This window comes from Gymnodraco acuticeps, unplaced genomic scaffold (genome assembly GCF_902827175.1).
Source record: "Gymnodraco acuticeps unplaced genomic scaffold, fGymAcu1.1, whole genome shotgun sequence".
Taxonomy (NCBI): Eukaryota; Metazoa; Chordata; class Actinopteri; order Perciformes; family Bathydraconidae; genus Gymnodraco; species Gymnodraco acuticeps.
In genome coordinates, this window is record NW_022992289.1 from 89,436 (window position 1) to 110,626 (window position 21,191).

General features: G+C 39.8%; 2 protein-coding genes across 5 annotated transcripts in view; both read right to left on the reverse strand.

The window, feature by feature from the left end:
* Window positions 1–12,817, reverse strand: part of ankrd12 (ankyrin repeat domain 12) — a 34,565-nt gene extending 21,748 nt beyond the window's left edge. For 3 of the 4 annotated variants that reach the window (XM_034207775.1, XM_034207773.1, XM_034207772.1), the window contains exon 1: window positions 12,633–12,817. The gene's annotated coding sequence lies outside the window, so the exon portion shown is untranslated. The remainder of the gene's footprint in view (window positions 1–12,632) is intronic. The other variant, XM_034207774.1, reaches the window with a different exon arrangement.
* A 1,855-nt stretch (window positions 12,818–14,672) lies between these two features.
* Window positions 14,673–21,187, reverse strand: ndufv2 (NADH:ubiquinone oxidoreductase core subunit V2). The gene is made up of 8 exons (XM_034207778.1): window positions 21,035–21,187; window positions 19,456–19,518; window positions 17,756–17,818; window positions 17,137–17,253; window positions 16,869–17,037; window positions 16,228–16,337; window positions 14,962–15,038; window positions 14,673–14,859 (listed from the first exon to the last, which is right to left on the reverse strand). The coding sequence occupies exons 1-8, from the start codon at window positions 21,074–21,076 to the stop codon at window positions 14,766–14,768; spliced, it is 735 nt and encodes a 244-aa protein (XP_034063669.1). The 5' UTR covers window positions 21,077–21,187; the 3' UTR covers window positions 14,673–14,765.
* Between the last annotated feature and the right edge of the window lie 4 nt (window positions 21,188–21,191).

Below are 21,191 nucleotides of genomic sequence, written 5' to 3' on the forward strand. Positions count from 1 at the left end.
GCTACCAGCAGCAGCATTACTCCACTACAGCTTCCAGAGTACTCCCTGCTGAGAACACACACACACACACACACACACACACACACACACACCATGGAGAACATACATGCTGCACACAAAGGAACCTACAAGAACACAAGCTATGAATAAGTCACCCTCTTAACAATGTTATAGAATGGTACAAATAAAACAAGTGGATTATTAGCAGAGAATTCTGAAATCTACATTAAAGCTAGGTTTTTAAAATAGGAGGAAGGCAAATCCTGCACTCTACGCTTGCTGCGACAGTAAACAGCCGGTCACGTGGTCCTGTATGCCGTCAGTTTAAATGATGGGGGAGGTCTCTCAGCTGCGCATCCACTCCTAGCGTTCGTCTCCTCCGCCTCTGACTCCCTAATGAGTAGCAGGACAAAGCCAGGCGCACAAAACCTATTACTGAGACTAGGGGAGAGGGGCAGGAGAGGCAACAATAGCCAGCAAAGAGACAGCCATCTTCAACATGATCACACAGACTAACAGCATACATGTCTATATAATGTTCCAATGCTTGTGCTAGCCATAAATACCTCGACAAATCTGTTGTTTGCCCGAAAAATGCCGTTATATTATTTCTCTTTTGGAAAAACTAAATAAGAAGAGGATCCAATTCTGCCAACAAAATGATTGTTTAAAATTATGGAAAATATCTAAATTCCAAAATGATTGTGTTGATGATTTATCAAATAGAAACAAATATTTGCTGGTTTAGTTAATTCTAAATGTCTTTATAAATTGGAGATTTGATTTATGCCTGTATTCAAAATAAAACGGCCATTTTAAAACAATAGAAATATCCGCTTGTAGTTTTTGTATCTATCCATTTCATATTTGATGGAACAAAAGATCAACTCATTAAAATACAACTGGATGAATTTCTGATTGTAACAGGGATGTTCTGTCCATAAGCTTTTATTTATATGTAGGGATGTCAGAAGAAGATATTCCACAAATATCTACCGCTGGTACCAGAGGTAAGGTCAGCGCTCAATACCAATATCGGTACGGCGTAAACTCCCTATCCACTTGTCCTGGTAATGATCATTTTCCCCCTGGATAATGCTCATTGTAAAAACGACATAAATTCCATGTTGAAATCGGCAGAAGGAAAACCATTGAATGTTTGCTGTTAGCAGCTGATAACGGGGGTGTCATTGAAATGCATTACGGTGCATTCAAACTCTATTCAGCAAATACAGGCTGTGTGAGGCCTCTGATAAGATGCCCAGGTAAACTGAATATCGTTGGGTTTTGGACTGACAAAACGTTAAAGACATCACCTTTGAATGAGAAACATAAAAAGTATCAGTGCATTCAGAAAACAACATGTAGATTTATAAATAATGGAAATGATCTTGAGTTGCAGCTCTAGTACATAGAGTTGACTGGACTACCCAAGTATAATGCACTAAATATAAGCCTGCACATTCATTTGAAAACATACGATAGAAATAGTCATGCCGTCCTTATCTCTTCACATACTACCAAATTCAAAAGCATAAAAATGCATCAACACAATAAGTGCAGCTTTCTTTCTCCAATCACCACTGGGTCGTTTGAATTTATTTCAACATGGAAAAACAAACCGCAAGTGTCACTGGATGCCTGGAGGCGTCGGTTCACCTCTCCCTACCCTACCCCCAGATAGATGAAACGCCTCCTCAAAACCAGAATGTCTGGCCTTCGTTCCAGTGGTTGCATAAAGAGTGAGCCGTGTTCCTGGGAAGAGGTGGAGACTGGAGAGGCGCTGAGAAAAACTCCCCCACATGGGAAAAGCATTGGTTAACATTGCCAGTAATGGCAAGTACATTTATAAAACAGACACGGGACAACTCCGGACAAAATGTTACATAAGCAGATAGATTTGATCAAGGCACCAGCCCTCATAGATGCCATTTGGTTGTTAAAATTAAACAACCTGGTCAACTGTCAAAATGTTCATTTACTAAAACCAAAAGACTTCCATTTTCTCCTCAATCTACAGAACATTAAGCATACTCAAGGACAAATCATGTTAGTTGGGAATAATTACTTTTAGGAGACCACATTGCTTGGCTTGATTCAAAATAATCCAAGCATTAAGCTGTTGTAAGACCCAGACATAATGCACTACTATGTGTCCTAAATATATATTGTTATGTAAGATTGAATGCTGAAGTGTTTCACAGCCTTAGTCGTCACTTAAAAGCTTCCATAAAAACAGGAATAGACCTACATTTACTAGCAGGAGAGGCTCAGGGCATGTCTTGCACACAAATCAAAAGCCTCATAAAATATTCTAATGTTTGTACACCGTGAGAGGCGTAAATAGGGTTAACTTAACTAGCAGGAGACGAAGGCTCAGCTCATTCAAACACGGCCATTAAAGTTGGTCTAAAAGAGTCCGAGAGCCTTAAGAAGCCTACCACCACTGCTCTGAATGTAGGTTAATGATCCGATACCCAAGCAGCGGACAAGAACAATGAAGCCTTTACTGATTATGGGTTAAAAAAGGAGGGGTGGGGGATTGCAGGAGGGATTAGAGCAAAGGTTAGGACCTAGACATGGGTCCTGTTCTTTTTTCCACTGCAGCGCCAAGCTCACATGACTGGACATAACACTGGGCAACTGTTGCTGTTCAACTTAAGGAAACGTATCAATCAATGTTTATTTATATAGCCCAATATTACAAATGTTACATTTGTCTCAGTGGACTTCACAGTTTGTAGAATGTCAGTATGACAACATGACACCCTCTGTCCTTAGACCCTCTGTCCTTAGACCCAAGGAAACACCTCCAGAGAAACCCCACAGTTTAAAGGGGAACATGGGAGAAACCTCAGGGAGAGCAACAGAGGAGGGATCCCTCTCCCAGGAAGGACAGACGTGCAATAGATGCCGTGTGTAAATTGAATATACGTATAACAATATCAACAGCAAAAATCTTAGCAGTAGAAATGGAGAAACCTAATTAAAAACTCATAATGTCACGGTCACTTTTTAACTCATAAGCAGACAAAAACAAAAGCAGCAATGAAAACATTGAGTTCATGGCTTTTTCACCTAGCCAATTAATATAAGCCTGAAGGCACCCCCATGACTATAAAACAAAATGCATCTCTAACAAGGTGACACAACCTCAAGGTGAGCCCAATTTACTGGTCTGAATGAGCAACTAGCAGGCCTCATTCTCGAAAATAAACCATGGAGGGAAATGTTGTCAGTTTTCATCATGACATTCAAGACTCCATCTACACCTGCCACATCCCATTTGGCTCGATAAGATGTCAATCGGATCACAGGCTGCTCCAGCTCTGCCTAAACCACAGCTTTGCAGAGCCAGAGCCTTGCCGAGGTCAGTGTGTCAAGGTTGACACAGCAACTCTGTCTTTAAACTGGCTGAAACACACACAGAAAACAGAGCCTGTGATCAACAGCCATGCAGCATAAAGATTAGTAGCAGTTTTATGTCACTGCCTACACATTGGGCTTTTAAGATAATGAGATAAAGCCATACTCTACACTGAGCAGACTCAGTAGTTCACTTCTACTACTTTATTGTGAACATGAATAATAAAAGAAGTTGACACACAGGTTAACCTTCTCCCAGTGTTGTTATTGCACAATGGTACAAAAAAAGATCACTTGGCAATAAAAAGAGTGTGTGCTCACGACTAGGAAAGAAAACAAGAAGAAACTCTCCGTTTTAAATGTTATAGCAGCCCAGCTTTTCTTTTTAGCAAAAAACAATGTGGGGTTGGTCTTTGCAGTTAATGATAACTTCCTTCATACATTTTTGCTGATTAGTTGCTAAATTAACGGATTGATTAAATGGTCAGAATATTTCAAAAGCTAGAGGTCTTGGATTTTAAGTACATTTTATAATTATATGTTTGCCCCAATACATGCCAAGTTGAAATGTCTGTAAATTGATTTGAAATGGCCTTGATTATGAAGCGTGGTTTATAAATATGTTTCTTGCTTTACTTATGGGTATAAGGCAGATAACATTTGACTTAATACAAATATAATGTTGTGATGTAAAATCTCTGTTATTTATAACGGTTAAATTGTTCATAAGACACTAAGTTTAAAGAAAATAAGAACAGGTTTAACTTGAATGTACAACGTTTAACCACATTGCATGCACGACTACACGTTGGAAAGAAATTCAGGTCAAAGCCATTTTTTATTCTACATAGAAAGGAGTGGAACAAATCCAATCAAAGACGTGCACAGAAACCATCCTGTGAATAAACTCATTAACCTGTGTTGCAGCAGGAGGATCCTCAGCCACCAGAAAGCACGGTCATCGTACGAGCCAGCGTAAACAGGATATGATCGCTTTCTTTGGCCTCAGCAAAGTGAAAGAAGTCCATTATTGTCGCCCGTAAACCACATGCCCCTTATCAAATTGTCTTTTTTCCTTTGAAACTATCAGCATTCACTACATTCACTGACTGGTCATTCATAAAAGGACACTTTAAGGGCTCATTAATGATTTAAAACCTAGAAAGTTGTAATATTACAAACAAGCTTTTCCTTCTTTCTGCATCGTCACGCTGTGTTCGCTGCAGGAAGGTCACAGGCTCTCAAATTCATTAGAAGCACATGGTGGATTATCAAGAACACATTAGCCGTTACACACCGAGATACTGCGCTCCACGTAGCAAACAAAAACAATGCTCTACACACATTCAGTTGCTGGCAAAGACTAGCACACGTTGCGTAATCAGGAGGCTCTACCCTCTTCACATAAAGATACACACACTAACGCACACACGCTGTGCCTCTTGAAGACGCAGATACTCGGCTGATGGAGCCAACTGCAGATGCCAGGCTAGAGGCACTTCATATCATAAACAGCACTGGTGCTTTCAATCTCGTTTGAACTGCAACACAATAAATGTGCCTTTCAACTTAAAGTGAAAATAATACAGAGCATAATTTGCATTAGGTCTGAACATTAGGAAACTGCCCTTAGCTCTCCGTGTTGTAGGACATGTATTTATATATTACAAATCATATGAGCCTTCAACATAACCAAGTAAGGAGGAGAAGAGTAGAACAAAAATGTACCGTTTTGGGGGTTTTCCCTAAAGACATTCCCCTGGTGTGATCACTAAAAAGAGGAACTGCATTCATAGTTTGGTAAATGCCAATACTTTCACAGCTCTATTACAGCCAACATGTTTGTATTGCTGATGAAGTGCTGCAAGATGGCAGAAGGATTAGACATAGAAGATAACATGTCTGATCATCTCATAGTAAGCCAGGCTAAGCCTCTAATGGGAAAGGTCTTTGGTACAAAGGGCACCAACTTTAGGAGTCATACTGACTCTTATGATTCCCATGAAAGTGAACTGATATTCACACTGGAGGAAATGAGTTTGTCCACCATTGCTGACCATTTATTGTGTTTTTGCATTTCCAGGAGGAACAATGATTTGTTGTAAGTAGGGATGCACGATAATTATCGGTCCGATATTAGGAATTATGACGTCATCCCGATAAACCCGATACCAGTATTAATAGCCCCGATAATATACAATATATTTTTTGGGTAAAAAAAAAAGAATAAATACTCCGGTGTGGGTGGATTGGGATGAGGGGCGCTTGTTTTTCACTCGGCTCCTCCAGTTTTGCCAGTACTGTGGTATTAGTGGTTCAGGAAGAGGGGAGTTCTTCACAAATCCAGCGCTCCTAACTCATGCCTGGCTGTGACGTAAATGGTGTGCGGCCGTGAAGCCAGGACAGTAAACACACATGTCGTCGGTGTTATGGGTGTTGGAGCTATGTGCAACTCAAGGCATATGCTCGAACCGGAGCTGCAATCATGTTGCGCACTATCCGTGCTGACTTTTCGTACAATGTCCCACCGTCTGGCTTCCTGCATAAAGTCAAGTGCTCGGCGTAGTTGTGGCGAAATGTCGCTCCTCTGTTTTCATTTAAACAGCTCCTTATCCGTTAGCGCAGCTAGCTAGCACCAGATGCTAACAACAACAATGCACGTAAGGTCTCTCGCTCGCTCGGGCCACACATACACACACCCTCCCGGTCCTCCAGATGGCCAGTCGGTGCCTTTATATATATACAGTCTATGGTCGGTGCCTGCCGGTGAGCGTGGAAGTGTGGTCTGCCACAAGCGGGCGGCAGGAGCGGGGCTGTCAGCATCAGCTTGTAGATGGTATTTTAAACTCGATGCGCTCTGAAACTACGGGGCGGCCAAGGAAAAAAAAATACACATGCGTTAATCGCGTTAAAATAATTAGTGGCGTAAACATTTTTTTATTATCGGTCTTGAGAAGCAGGAAGTTATCGGTATCGGTTTCAAAAAACCAATATCGTGCATCCCTAGTTGTAAGGCATAAGACATCGTAAATATATATTTCCATTGTTCTATGACTAAAAACTGTTTACAAAGTTTGATATCTTATCCATCCTTAAAACTAAAATAAACAACCAAATCCATTGTGGTGAAAATCAAATCCATCCCAATGAAAATACAACTCTAAAGCAGAACACAAGGGAATACTGTATGTCATTACATAATTGTTCCTGCTTTACAGCACCCTGGTCAATACCCTATTCTCTAACTAATGGCGCGTTTCCACTGCAGCGGGTAGCTCGCTTTGAGCGTGCCGAGCCGTGCGGGGCCCGTTTTTGGTTGCGTTTCCACTTGGCCTAGTTTTGACCCGGGGCTACTTTTTCACCTTTTTTTGGGCCCGACTAAATCGTGGTTCTAGGGCCAGGAACAACCAGGCTGAGTCGGGCTGAGTATGCTAAACTAGAGAGAGAATCGCTGGCAAGGGGGCTACAACTACAACAAGATGAACATATTTTACCGTGATTTAATTGTAATACACGTTTCAAAATAGGTAACAACATACTGATACCGGTTAGTCAAAACCATGAATTAATGCTTTGACAACTCTGCAGACAGACGGCAGGCGAAAAACCCTTTTAAAATGCGTGTTTTCTAAATGTAGCTTGGCTAAGCTAACGTTATATGCTCCGACCGTCCACACTCACAACAACGGCCTATACAGACATAAATAAACCAGCGACTGTATTCGCCATGACACAGGCAGTCTGTGGTTTGTACTTGTTTAACTTTTGTCTAGTTTCTGAACAGATATGAGGATCTGTGAGCTCTGAGTGCTAAGAGCTAACAGCTGCGTTGTTTTTTGGGGCGCTCATTGAAGTTGACGTCACGGCTCCGCCTACACTGCGTTACTATAGTAACTACCCCAGTTCCTAAACTGTAATGGAAGCGCAGCATTAAAGTGAGCCGGGCCTAATAAGGCCTAACCAAACCAGGCTATAGTGGCCACGGTTTAGTTTCCCACTTACATATACAGTAGATTTCTGTGCTCGCTTTCATTTTGAAAATGTCTAATTTCAGTGTGACTGGACATCAGGTCCTTAAGCCTGGCTGTGTTAATACAATATATACAATATGCATTTCTTGTGTTCTGTATGTTTGAAATGCAGCTGCATTTATTTTGGTCTTCCCTTCTCTCTGCTTGTATGAACATTTGTCAAACCTGATGTGACTGCAGACCCTCCCTCATCTGATTTTCATCATTATGTTTTTATATTAATAGATTACAACAATACATTTAATACAGTACTTAATGCTATTGTGTTAAGAATACAAATACAATCCCTGTGTTGATCATGCCTGTAATCATTGATATATGACAACAATACGATTGACTCAGGAGTTCCTTCCATCAAACCAAAAAGGTCTCCAAGCTGTGCCAACAAATGACGACTGTCAAACTGTGCAGAGACACTGTGGGTAAGCACTAGAAACAAAGCCAACGCCTGCGAGAAAGATGGCTGTGCAACATTGAAAGAAAAAGCTCTAGAGGAGCAGCAAAAACAAGATCAAAATGAGTCCGTCAAGGAAACCCTTCGAGAAATTACGAGGAAGAGGAAATTAACATATCCATCACCAATTCTGACAATAAAAAACCCTTCACTCCAGCCAAACAGCACATCCTCAGGAACGTGGCTTGTGAAATCGCAAGTCATCAGTCAAGGTCAACCAATATTTGGCTTTGGCTGGTGTTACTTTCCCTTTATACGTGTAGTGTGCATAGAAATGTCATGGTGGCAAAAGCAGGTTTGTTACAATCTAAATTAATACTTTGAAAAGCAATGTTTTACAGTGGTTGCAGCATCACATTACACTGCTTGTTGGGAGGATATCGTTGGGAACAGAAACTTGATTCCAAATTTGAAACCAATACTAAATGGCAAGAACTAATAATATTATTGTTCTGCTTATCGAATGCAACCACACTAACCGGTATTTTTTCTGGACTGGATGACTATGTGCAAAGTGATACCCGTTGTTCCGTTTTGTCTCTGCACTAATACGTTGATGAGTTGTGAAGTTGAAAAAGGTAGGCAGTAGCATCCTCCAAAATGAACAAGGCTTACATTTCTTGGGGACCCGCATCCCTTTGGGTTTTAGTTGAGTTGTGTATTGGATCAATTTGTTTGTCATTGTTTTTCCCCCTGATCACCCATTGGAGAAGGCTTGCCTTCATGGTAGTGTTGCACGGTGTACCGATACTTGAAAGATACCGCGATACCCTGCCTTTAAAAACGTTACGATTCCTCCGTTTCATTAGTATCGGTACTTTAAGAATGACGGGGAAAAGTACTCCGATGAGAAAGCACCATTTTAATAAGAGCCGTGTGTATTCAGCGCTCTGCTTCCACTCCCTGCACTGCAGCCGTGCCAGCAGTCCCTCCCCTCTCAAGCACGCACTAAGTCCCTCCCCTCTCAAGCACGCTCTAAGTCCCTCCCCTCTCAAGCACGCTCTAAGTCCCTCCCCTCTCTCGCTAGCTGCCAGAACATGTGAGAAAGCGAGAAGCATGGCTGCAAGTGGGATTGCAACTGCCGCTGCACCTCGGCTTGTTGACAAAAAAGACGGCAGAAGCTAAATTTGGAAGTATTTGAGCTATATCTCTGACAGTGAGGGCAAGCCTACGGACACCACGAGGCCTGTCTGTCAGACATGTTTTAGATCCCTGCAAACCAAGGGAGCCAACACATCAAACTTCGCTAAGCACCTCGCCAACCGGCATCCAGACAGGTTAGCGAATGTGATAGATAACATAATGACATCATGCTCAAACGCATGCCCTCAAATCTAAGTCAAACCAGTGTAATTTATTTTGTGACAAACGTTTTCGTAGTTTACCGAAGCAATTAATGGCAATGATAACAGTCTAATATGGCTATCTTTTTAGCTAACTTACCAATGTGGTTATGGTTCTGGTGTGAAATAAAGCACAATAAATTACATTTAAGACTGTTTCCGTTTTTTAAGAAAAGTATCGAAAAAGAATCGGAATCGCAATTCTTGACTTGGTATCGAAACCAAAATGTTGGTATCGTGACAACACTACTTCATGGGCTACTTTGTATGGGTGCGCTGGTCAACCCTGAATCCAAAAGCAACGTTAGGGCAAAGCTGATCTGCCTCCACAAATTGGCTTGAATATCTTTATTATGTTCATGTCTGTCTGACGTAGACAAGGCTGAAACAAGCTTCATCGTATTCCAGTGACGTCAACAGCACTTTCTCAAATGTTCAGAGATTTTCAACTAGGGTTAGTGCTCAGGTGGCACACATAAAGACAAAGCTGATTGCAGCACTTCTTATCGAGATGGACGCACATGCTCCCTCCCCATTGGGATCAACTGAAAAGACGCTGGCGCAGAAATAACCCGCTATGCTGACAAATGCCATGACAGTTGCCGCAGATTTGTAGGCTACACGTGCATGTCCAGTTCCACCACATACCAAAAGGGGCTTCATTGGATTGAGATCTGGTGATATCTTTAAATACTAAATGATGAATAACTAACTAACAAAAAGCATAATATTCAGGGATAAATGCAGGAAGAAAAGGGCAGGTTAAACGGTACGTATAGCAGAGTATGTATAATGCACACAGAGAAACTTTATGGTGCTTTGTTGCTAAATATGTGACATATCCGTACCACATTCTCAAACTATAACCTTTGGGACAAGGTCATAGTGTGAGCTTTCTTATTCATTCTCAGCCAAATTATGTAATGCATAATTACATGCATTAATGTAATTAAAACTAAATCCAAACTAAACTAAATCCAATAAAGATCCTTGTTGGTAACTAAGGATTTAGTTGCCAATCCTTATTGGCAACTAAATCCTTAGTTACCAACAAGGATCTTCATTCTCAATGGTAGTTGAATATTGATGTCTTTGCACTAACCTAACACAGAGACTAAAAGAATACTTATTAAGAACGACCCCAAAAACATGGGCATCCAGCAGACTATCAACCCTGACAATATACCATATTTGCATCTAAAACTTCACTAAACCAATAGAAGAGTAAGATTAAAAAGTTTTTATATCTCTCTACCGCCAGGGCTATGACTTGCAACATTTTAGTCTATCGTAGTACCTATATTAAAATAGGTACTGAAAGTTCAAATGATAGCAGGCCAATGAATAATAGATGACTCACCGAAATCTCACCCAAAAACATGTTACGTATTCCTATATCATAACAGACTTAGAAACTTAGCTCCCCTCAAACGTAATTGCTGATGAGTTTTAGAAACAATTAATAATTTAAATGTTGTTACGGAATAAATCTGACAGTGAGTGAGTCCCTAGATTAGTAAAAATCAAAATATGTCGAGTCATGAGAGACTAAAAAGACGCAGGTTGTCAACCCTATGTACATTACCACAGTCGATGTTATCAATTACTTCTTTAGCACTGTGACGATGAGTGAAATTACTAAGATATTTGTTTAATTTCAGCTTGGTAAACTTCCCGTCTTCCTCGTTACTGTGTTAATTTGCAATATTATAAGGGTAGATATGTTGTTCTCTTATAACCATTGGGTTAATGAAATAGCTATTCAGCAAGCATAACATGTTTACCATTGTTTTGCTGACATAAGCGATTTATTCTTGGGGGTACTTCTTTTGTAATCACAAGTAGAGCGAATAAATAGAACTGCTATTGTGATCACAAAAAAAGGATCAAAGTATTTTGTTTTGTAAATGTTTGGAAAGAAAATGTTTGATATAGTAAGCCCTATCTTCCTATTCTTGGCAATTCCATCATGGTTGGGCATTTTAAGGTTCTCTTTGCCTTTTGTCATATAACAAAAGACATGTCATATCATTTACATCTGTCAAATACTGTTGTAATTTGAAGTCTATGTGAATAATGTATTCATATTGTTCAAATCATCTTAAATTGTGGTCGAATGTATTACTCAAGGCAAAATATATAATCAGGCATACGTGATTTAAATATATATAATTAAAAATAATGGCAATTTAACCACGGTTTTCTACTTCTTTTGGTGTATGTGAGATTTTAAAAAGGGTAATTGTAATGTTTATTAATTCCGTCCACACAAAATAGCTCTTCAACTTCAGGTATTTTACATTTAAGATCGACGTTTTGTTGCTTCAGATCGGTCGCCATGCAAAAACAGGCATCTTTTGTATCAGGCAACACACCCCCAAGATGTCAGAGTCATTGGGTGGGAGGCGCAAGTTGCTAGTTATTCAAGCTATGCTAGTTCCTTGTATGAATTAGCAAAACATATCTATACATTTATACCATATTCAGAATATATATCAAGATACAACATATGCGCTGGCTGTAGATAAACGGTGGCGTTGGTTAGCTCATTGCGGACAACAACACCCACCTCACGGTAATGTCGCTAGTGTTGCCTTCAATGCACAGCCAGCAATATGTTGTTGTTCCCTACCTCCCTAAAAATCTGCACATTCCTCAACTTTAAAAATACGATATATTGCAGTTGTCATACATTCTTTGTACTTAGTGTTTTTGTATATTTGGTGTAAATACTTTCCTTTATTCTTTTCCAATGTTAAAAAGACATTTCTTTATATAATCGTTTTACGTTTGCACTTTGCACTACCAAACACCGAAGCAAATTCATTGTATGTGTAAACGTACCTTGCAATAACCTCGATTATAATGGTGATTGAGCGCTAAAATGTTCAACTGGGTTTGTAAACATAGCGACCTAGTGTATAATTACGTCCTGAATGCGTTGCACAATGTTGTGTACCGACTCTATGGCCAGCATACATTATATTAATGTTTTAATAGCAATATAAAACATGAGAGCACAGCACAGCCTGAGACAAAAGCCCACTGCAGCCCCTTCACTGCCCTCACAGCATTCCCCCTCCCCAGCGCTTAATCTAGCTAGCTAGCAAGCTCCTTTCCAGCCCGACACAGCAGCCTCGCTGGCTGGGGCTAACCCTCTTGCTTTGCCCCGACATTTTCCTTTCGGCTTTCTGCCCCCTTGCTTCAAAAAAGAAGGAGCAGTGAGCCTTTTAAACACATAAATGACTAAAATGCTCAATATGTGTAACGCACGTGGCACACAAACTATACCAAGCCCACGCGAACACATAACATTCGATTTTCGCACGCACTTTACTTCACGTTAGCTTACTGTTAGCCTGCTAGCCAGATGGCTAACGTTAACGTTTTTGCCCCGCTTAAGATTCAATCAAACAACTAACCTTGCGTTGCGCTTACCTTCAAACTGGGTCGCACGTATCCCACGGACTCATTCACGTTCGGCTATATGTGAATATTGCGCAATATAAACAGTTATTCCCTAAATATTGGACGTTATAACCGTAGCCTACGGCTGTGTGACGTTCATCGCTGGTTTTTGAAAACATCCCAGCCGTTCGTCGCCCGTCCTCTCGGAGAAAAGCCCCAGCAAAACATACAAGCGGCGCTCTGATTGGTCGAGGAGATACATGTGACCGCGTGAGCCCCCACCGATATTATAAGGTCTGCGTCTGCTGGATAGACTGGGTATGTGTGGAAACAACGATTTAACTCTTTGTTTTATCGATAATGTGAGTAAATCTGCACCTTTAATGTTAAGAATATGCTCCGTGCTTTCATATTGTGCCAGTTAGAAGCGTTTAAAACAATCGGATATTAGCTTGAATGTGAGGGAGATCAGTAATGGACGCTTGACGTCATCTTTTCCGTTGCGGTTAGTAGGAACTTTCTCGAAGATCAAGGGTTTAGGATATTTGTATGGATCCTATATTGAGCATGGCTTAACAATTTGGTGACAATTTAACTAATGAACCGCGTAAATTCTGCCCCTTTTTCTTTTGACCCGCCAACTCATTGTGTCAGTCAGGCGTCAGCTTTGAATTGGTTGCGCAGTGACATTTGCATCATGAAGTATGTGTTCTGCGCATGCGTCATGGTGCATAATATTGTATGTTGCAGAGCAGGCTTGTTGAAAGTCGCAAAGGAAACGGGACTGGGGGAGGGGCGCGAGGGGCACCGGCTAGACACGAAACACGCCACCGGGGTGGGATGCAAATGACAGGAGCAGTTGTAGGAAGAAGGGGGTGTGAGTCGAGAAGGGTTTATCATATAATGGCTTGACCAGATTAATTTAGTAGATATCTGGAATTTATGAATGAGTCAAACTGCATTGTAGCATGGCTATAACTACATAGTAGGCCTTCGTAGCCTCACATACTCAAAACAATAACATATGGACACTTTTGAATATGTGAATGTAGATATAATCATTTAAGATCATTCATTGACTTTTTATGTTATTATTAATAACCTATTTATTTTTGGATATTTGAAACTTGGATTATAGTCAACAATGGTATTTGAATCTTGAATTAATTGAAGAAAGCCTATTGTTCAACTACTCATAAGTGATATAATTGCATACCATTACCATACATATATTACAATTAATGTACTCTTTGACATAAGGAAAACATTATTTTGTGACCACTATTGTACTAATTATTTCTCTATTGTGAGATGGACTTGTATGCTAACATTTGAAATGCACATGTCTCTTAAAATAGTTATATATGGTGTATGGCTTGCCCAGATAAACTTAAGATGTATCTAGAATGTATTAGTTCAAATATTATTTGAACATGGCTATAATAACTACAATGTGACTTGTCAAAGAAAGCTGTCACAGAAGAAGGGTTGGCAATGGAAACTGCGACATAAGCTTCGTAGCTTTCTCAGCATCATGTGGTACAGCTTGGTGACATTAACCAAATTAGAATAGGACTTTTCTTTAACACTATATGTCAAGAGTTTTCTATTTGTAGGCCATTTTTGTCAGCTGTTATTAGGGAGGGGTGTGGTGCAGTGGGGTGTGCGTTCGGATCAGGGGGTCACAGGTTCAAACCCCACTGCAGTCAGCATGTCGTTGTGTCCCTGAGACACTTCACCCCAAATTGCTCCTGTGGGGATTGCCCACCGTATTGAGTATGTAAGTCGCTTTGGAAAAAAGCCTCTAACAAATGACATGTAAAGCAACTGCAATGTAATTTGTAAAATCAAAAAAAGACGATGGTAGAATTATAGTTTTGACAAAAAATATCTTTTAAGATATGTAGTTTCATGGCTTTGTATATATGTTTACGAAAAGCTTTTATGTCAAGTGTGCCTAATAGAGCAGTAGAAGTTGTCACAGGTCAAAAAATATATAATCTCCCATAACATCTATTCATGTATATCACCTTGTTTTATAATCCTGTAAGTGACACAATGACACCTAGAGCACAGGCATATGAACAATTTATTTACACAACATGTTTGAGTAAAGCATAATATCATCTTCTGGGACAAGTTGCTTTTGATAAAAGGAGATGTCTACAGGTCGGCTCTGACACCGAAACCTGGCCCTGTAGGAGGCTCCGTGAGAGAAGTCAGTCCACCGGCAGGCTCACAGGAGAAACGCCCGTTCCTGTAGGAAAAGAAACAGATAGTTGCACATGCAATGTTTTAGAAATGTTACTTATCAACCAGAAAATATTATAATACATTGAGGAGGATTTTGTATATGTACCTGGGCCCAGCTAATGGGACTCTGCCTGCTTTGAGTTCATCAATAATGTCATCCATGTCCTTAGGTGTGAGGTCCTCCTGGAAATGAGACGAAGGCAGGATAAATGAGGAAGAAATCAGAATAGTGCTTTTATATTAATAGTGCTCTCAACTGGATTATTAAGGTCAAAACAGTTTTCACATCCTTCAACCAGTATGAGCACCTTGTTATTCTTATTCAATGATATCCTAAAGAGAGGGGAGAAGATTGAAATACTACTTTTGCAGTATTGCAATAAGCTTATGAAGATTATGGCTGATTTCCAGCATCATAGTATAGCAGTTTCAAGGCTGTCAGTCAAAATGATCGTAACCTTTTCAAATGTCAAAACTACAGTTTTAACCTGGGATAAATTCAGAATGTGTGCCCTTACTTTACTTCAAAAATAGTAAATCAGAATGTCCAAGCAAGCAAACAAAGCAAGGCTATGATTTTAACCCCCAACCTAATTACACAGGTTTTGTTTTATAACCAATACTTGCTGTATAGTCTTCTGAAACAATACTAAGAGGGCTCAGGTACTGCCTATGTTAGTGTTCAAACAGGCATTTACACTGACATGTGAACCAACAAGCTGTTTAACAGGTATATCTGTGCAGCTACACTAGTGGCTGTGCGAGTGACACACAAATAATAACATCTAGACTAGATTAATTGCATGCAACTTGAGGACAGAATTGATCTAATAGCCAAATACTGCGTGCATTCCTGACACCTCATTATTCACAAAGAATACTAAACTGCACCACGGTGGTCTCGGTGTTAACACAGTGTTGCTGTTCCTCCTAATGATCTCACATGAGCAATGCTTCGTTACAAACAAATCCTCCTTTCTCAGTTGCATTTATTTAATCAGGTTCCTTCACTTCCTATTGAAACTGAGTGCAGAATGTTTTTACCTCATCAGATCTGACTCAGGACAACATTGTTATTCCAGCCATGTTATTATTTAGAAATGTTACTTATCAACCAGAAATCATTTTGATCTAAGATTATTTTCTGTCATGGTTTGGTTTCCCCTTTTTTTTTTAACCTCATTTGTTTAGACCGCACCTGCATTTGCTTTCAGAGAAAATGAAATAAAAGAAACCCTCCTGAAACATGACTGAGATATAATCTCTGCAGACATTCTTTGACAGACTCATTTCATGCTTTAACCCAATTAAAGGTTTATTAAGTTATAGTTTTAAGTAAGGAAGCCATCTGCACAGAGTGGTCGGCACTCACATAATAGTCGTCATTGATCTGGACCATTGGAGCGTTCACGCAGGCTCCCAGGCATTCCACCTCCAGTAGCGTGAACATCTTGTCTGGAGTAGTCTCTCCGACCTTGATACCTGTGGAAAAACAAATAAAGACACGCTATATATGTTTAGCTAATCCCTTCTGACAAGCTGCAGATTAAGTTACAGAAACAACAAATATTTGTAACTTAAGCAGCGCTACCTGACATTTCACAGCTGTAACGCGATATGGGCGTTATAACAAAAAGGAAAGCCACGCTATTAGGTGGATTGAAAGCACAAATAAATATGTCTGATTATGTGCCACACTGACGGAGGTAGGTTAACGGTCATCTGGATAGCTTTCAGTGTTGTCTTGTTGTTTGCGTCTAAAACTCACTGTCCTTTGAATTGAAGAGAGAACTGTATGTTTACTTGTTATGTTTATCTGTAGGACAAACAATAAAAAATATATCATTTTTATCTGCCTTTATTTTGTCCTGTCATTTATAGTTAATGCTAGTTGTTTAACTTCCTTTCTTGATGTTTACTTTTTTCAGCAATCTTCATCTTATACAACTCAAATACAGACATAACAATAATAACGAGTTCAAGGTGGACATGAAAAATGTCCCTCTTACTCACCCAGTTTGGTTTTGATGGCCTCCAGGATGCTGTCTGAGTTGCAGAGCATGCAGGGCGTTGTTGTGCAGATCTGAATGAAGTATTTTCCCACGGGCTGACGCAGGAACATCGTGTAGAAGGTCGCTACCTCGTACACTCGCATCGGAGCGATTTCCAGCACTTCAGCCACCTGAATCAAAATAATTATATATTTCATAAGAAATGTTGTCAAACAGATTCAAACTGGGATTAAGCAGCTGTAAAACACATTTGAGGAGAATTACGGTGCCTTGTTCATGGCGGCGACAGGGAGCCATCCGTGCTGCCGCTGGGCCACGTCCAACACGGGGAGGGTGGCCGCCTGCTTGTATCCAATAGGGTAGTTAGAAATGATCGCATCAATCCTCTACAGGGGAAGACAGAAAAGGACATTTCACCATGAATGTCGTTTAGAATAATAATTGCTTAAATTTGCCTTTACTTCAACAATTGGATCAAAAGTAATCTTTTACCGTGTGCTAGTTTTAAAGCTTTACCGGCACAGATATTTACAAAAGATGCACCGATACATGGATTGACATCAGCTTTTAAAAGTTAAATGAAGATCATTTCAAAAACTAGAGATAGGAATGTATATATTAAAACATTGTGCTAAATAGATTGTCTGACTGAAGCTAGTGTATGAGGCTGACTAAAAAGGAGTCTTTCATACATTAATTCGTAACAGAATAACACTATCATGATCATTTCAAAAACTAAACATAGGCATCTCTAAGAAGCTAAACTTTTATATGTATTTGTATTAAAGACTAGCATAGACTCATAACAAAACTGCCTAATACCGGGGGGGGGATATCAGATGTAGGTAGGTACAAAACCTAAATGGCTCAACACAGATGTCACCCTACCTTTAAGTTCTCCTCAGTGAATTCAAAAGGAGTATCTGCGTTGTTGTCAGGAGTATCTCTGTGCTAAAAAAGAAAAAATACATTGTTAACATTATTTACACTAGAGGTACAATTATCCATGTCAACCATTTTATTTGTAATCCTGTTTAAATATGTCAAGTTGCTATTATGGGAGACATGTAACATGTTTCCAGTGAGTAACAGACATAAGCATTAAGTCAGTATTTGATAAAAGACGAACAACCTATCATGTGAGCCCCCATGGGAAAACAGGTGTTGCTCTCAGACTGTTGAAAAGACTCAACACAGATAATCACTATTTCGGCTTCTGCACACACTGCCCCCTTGTGAGTAGTGTTTGTGCAATAAAGAACAAATAAAACCTTCAAATGTCATTTCTGAAATGGTCAGAAAACAATATTCCCAATTGAAGAGCAGTCAAAGACAAGTCAGCCAAAACAACTGTTTCCATGAACATACGGAAAACTTCTTTACTATCCGGGGACAATGAAACCATGGCATGTTTCCATTACATCAAAGATATGACATGTGATGTTTTTCTTGGATAGCATGGCTCTAATAGGCTCTGAAGGCAGCTTCTGGGATACATGAAGAGTGTTTGGAAAACATTCTGCTTAGTCATCCATTCATTACATTTATACATTCGTTTTATGGCTTACTCATCTTAAATTAGATACAAAGAATTTGAACACCTGTAAATGACATTTCTAAAACTTGCCTCGCTTGTGAAAGATGTGCAAACACACAGGAGTTAAACAGGCCAATTTCATAAGGAATAATGAGGTTGTATGAACAATAAAACTTCAATCCAAGAAAGTTGATAATAATAAAGATAAACAAGATTAATAATGTATTTTCAATGTGTGTATAACTATATTCCACATGTTAAATTAACACAATAATAAATAATGGACTGGTGCTTGGACATTATAGTGTTGGTGTATATGATCATGTGCACAGTCTCTATTACAGCTGCGATGCGGTTATGCAAGGCCACAGAGAATTGCGATAAGGACAACTAACAGGAAGACAATATTGCACATTGTTCTGAATGTACCAGGAAGTCGAGAAAATGGTATTGTCTATTTTAGTGGTCCATTAGTGTAAAAGTATGAACTAGAAGTGGCAGTGGCTCAGTCAGTAGGGGCTTGGAATGGGAGATGTAGGGTCGCCGGTTCAAGTCCTAGACCTAAATATGGAGTGTGGACTGCTACTTGGAGGGGTCCCAGTTCACCTCCTGCCCTGCCGTGGTGCCCTTGAGCAAGGACACCCCCTCCCCCCCTCACTCCCCGGTCGCTGTACAATAGCTGCCCACTGCTCCTAGTATAGACTCCTGGTACTAGGATGGGTTAAATGCAGAGAACACATTTCGCTGTGTGCTCTGCATGTGTGACCTCCCATTCGATTCGATTCTAGAAAGTAGACCTTGATTTAAGAATGGGAAAAAACCTGTCAGCCAGAATTAAAAAACGATGAATATTGTGGCCCAATTAACTAAACTCCAGGACGTATTTAGCAGGTTCTGGCTGAAGCACAAAGACAAGCTAACAATAACCCCATAAGCTCTCGGTTACCTGTGATGCACCATGGCCAGTGCAACAATGCAAGCTTATTAAAAGGTGTTAAACCGACATTAAAGAATTAATCCGGACTACACAAGACTGGTTGACGTAACTCACCACAAAGACGCCTCCAGCTCCTGCACGCGCAGCGGACTGATGCAGACTCCTGACCTGCCTGGCCTGCACGCACAGAGAGAAAGAAGATACATCAAATACCTGGTGGTGTGTCAATTCATATGTTCACTTCCCAGGGTCAAGGACATGTCTCACTTTAGACCACCTGAAAGAACTAGTAGATGGAAAATGTAATGTTCATTCATTAAAGATAATGTGTAAATAACAACTTTAACACAATGATCAGGCACACTAAAGATAATATCTCAATGTGCTTTGTATTATTATTCTTTTATTGAAACATCATATCCTAAGAAACCATCACATATACATATAGCATAAGCACTGGTTTCTAAAAAGGTAAATGTCTAAATAAATGATACTCACATGTAACAACAAATGTGTCCTTTTTATAATGAACTTGAATACATTTAAGCAGGAGAAATACAGGTCATAAATGAGTCATACTTAGGTACATTAATGATGTTTTCATTTACATCTTCATAGGTCACTCATTAATATATATTAGATCATCATAAAAGAATACAGGGCTCACTAAGTTTCATAATGTTTAGACAAGATTATTTCAGTTTTGTATGAGACAAATACATCTAAAAATAATAAGTCATAACTTTATGAGTATTAACAAATCAAAACATGTTATGCTAAACATAAAGGCCAAGGCCACACAACTTAGTTACACTATTACATACTGACACTAGTCTTAATACTTCACTTTTGTATTTGTTTGTTATTTCAAAATACCATAACAAAAATGTTTAAATCTTAACTGATTTAAGTTACACATATTTGTTTTGCAATTGTTCTAATAATTATTTATGTATGTTAAATTAATGAAACAACTCCCAAAAAATTGTTTATATCAGTAACTGTTATGGGGATTTTGCCACACACACACACAACACACACACACACACCCACACACCCACACACACACACACACACAACCACACACACACACACACACACCACACCACACACACACACACACACACACACACCAAACACACACACACACACACACACACACACAGCACACAACACACACACCACACACACACACACACACACACACACACACACACACACCACACACACACACACCACACACACACACACACACACACACACACACACACACACACACACACACACACACACACACACCACACACACACCACACACACACACACACAACACCACACACACACACACACACACACACACACACACACACACACACACACACACACACAGCTAAAAGACCGTTACGTGTCACAGTGTTGTCTAACACTTAAATAATATATATTATTTTCAATGTCCATGAGGATATTCGCAGTCAATGTGCAATCACACATGTCTAGAATAGGTTTTTTTTTTTGCATTACTGATGTTGTCCTAAGATCACCTTGTAAATGTCTGACAGCAGAAAGCTAAGTGAGCTAGCATGCTAGTTAGCTTAGCGGCTTGCCCTTGTGAGAAGTCATGGCTTTTTATCTCCAAATTATTTATTAGGCATTTACACGTTTACCCAGAACCATATAGAAAGTCACACACATACCGTCTGCGATACTGCAGAGCGAAATGCAGCAGCTAAAAACATCTTGGAGCTTGAAGTCTGGTCCCGGTGTTTTACCAAATGGACGGGACAGCAGCAGCCGAAATCAACACAAGCGTTTTTACGCTCGATTGAGAGGGTCTTACGTAAAACGCTACGT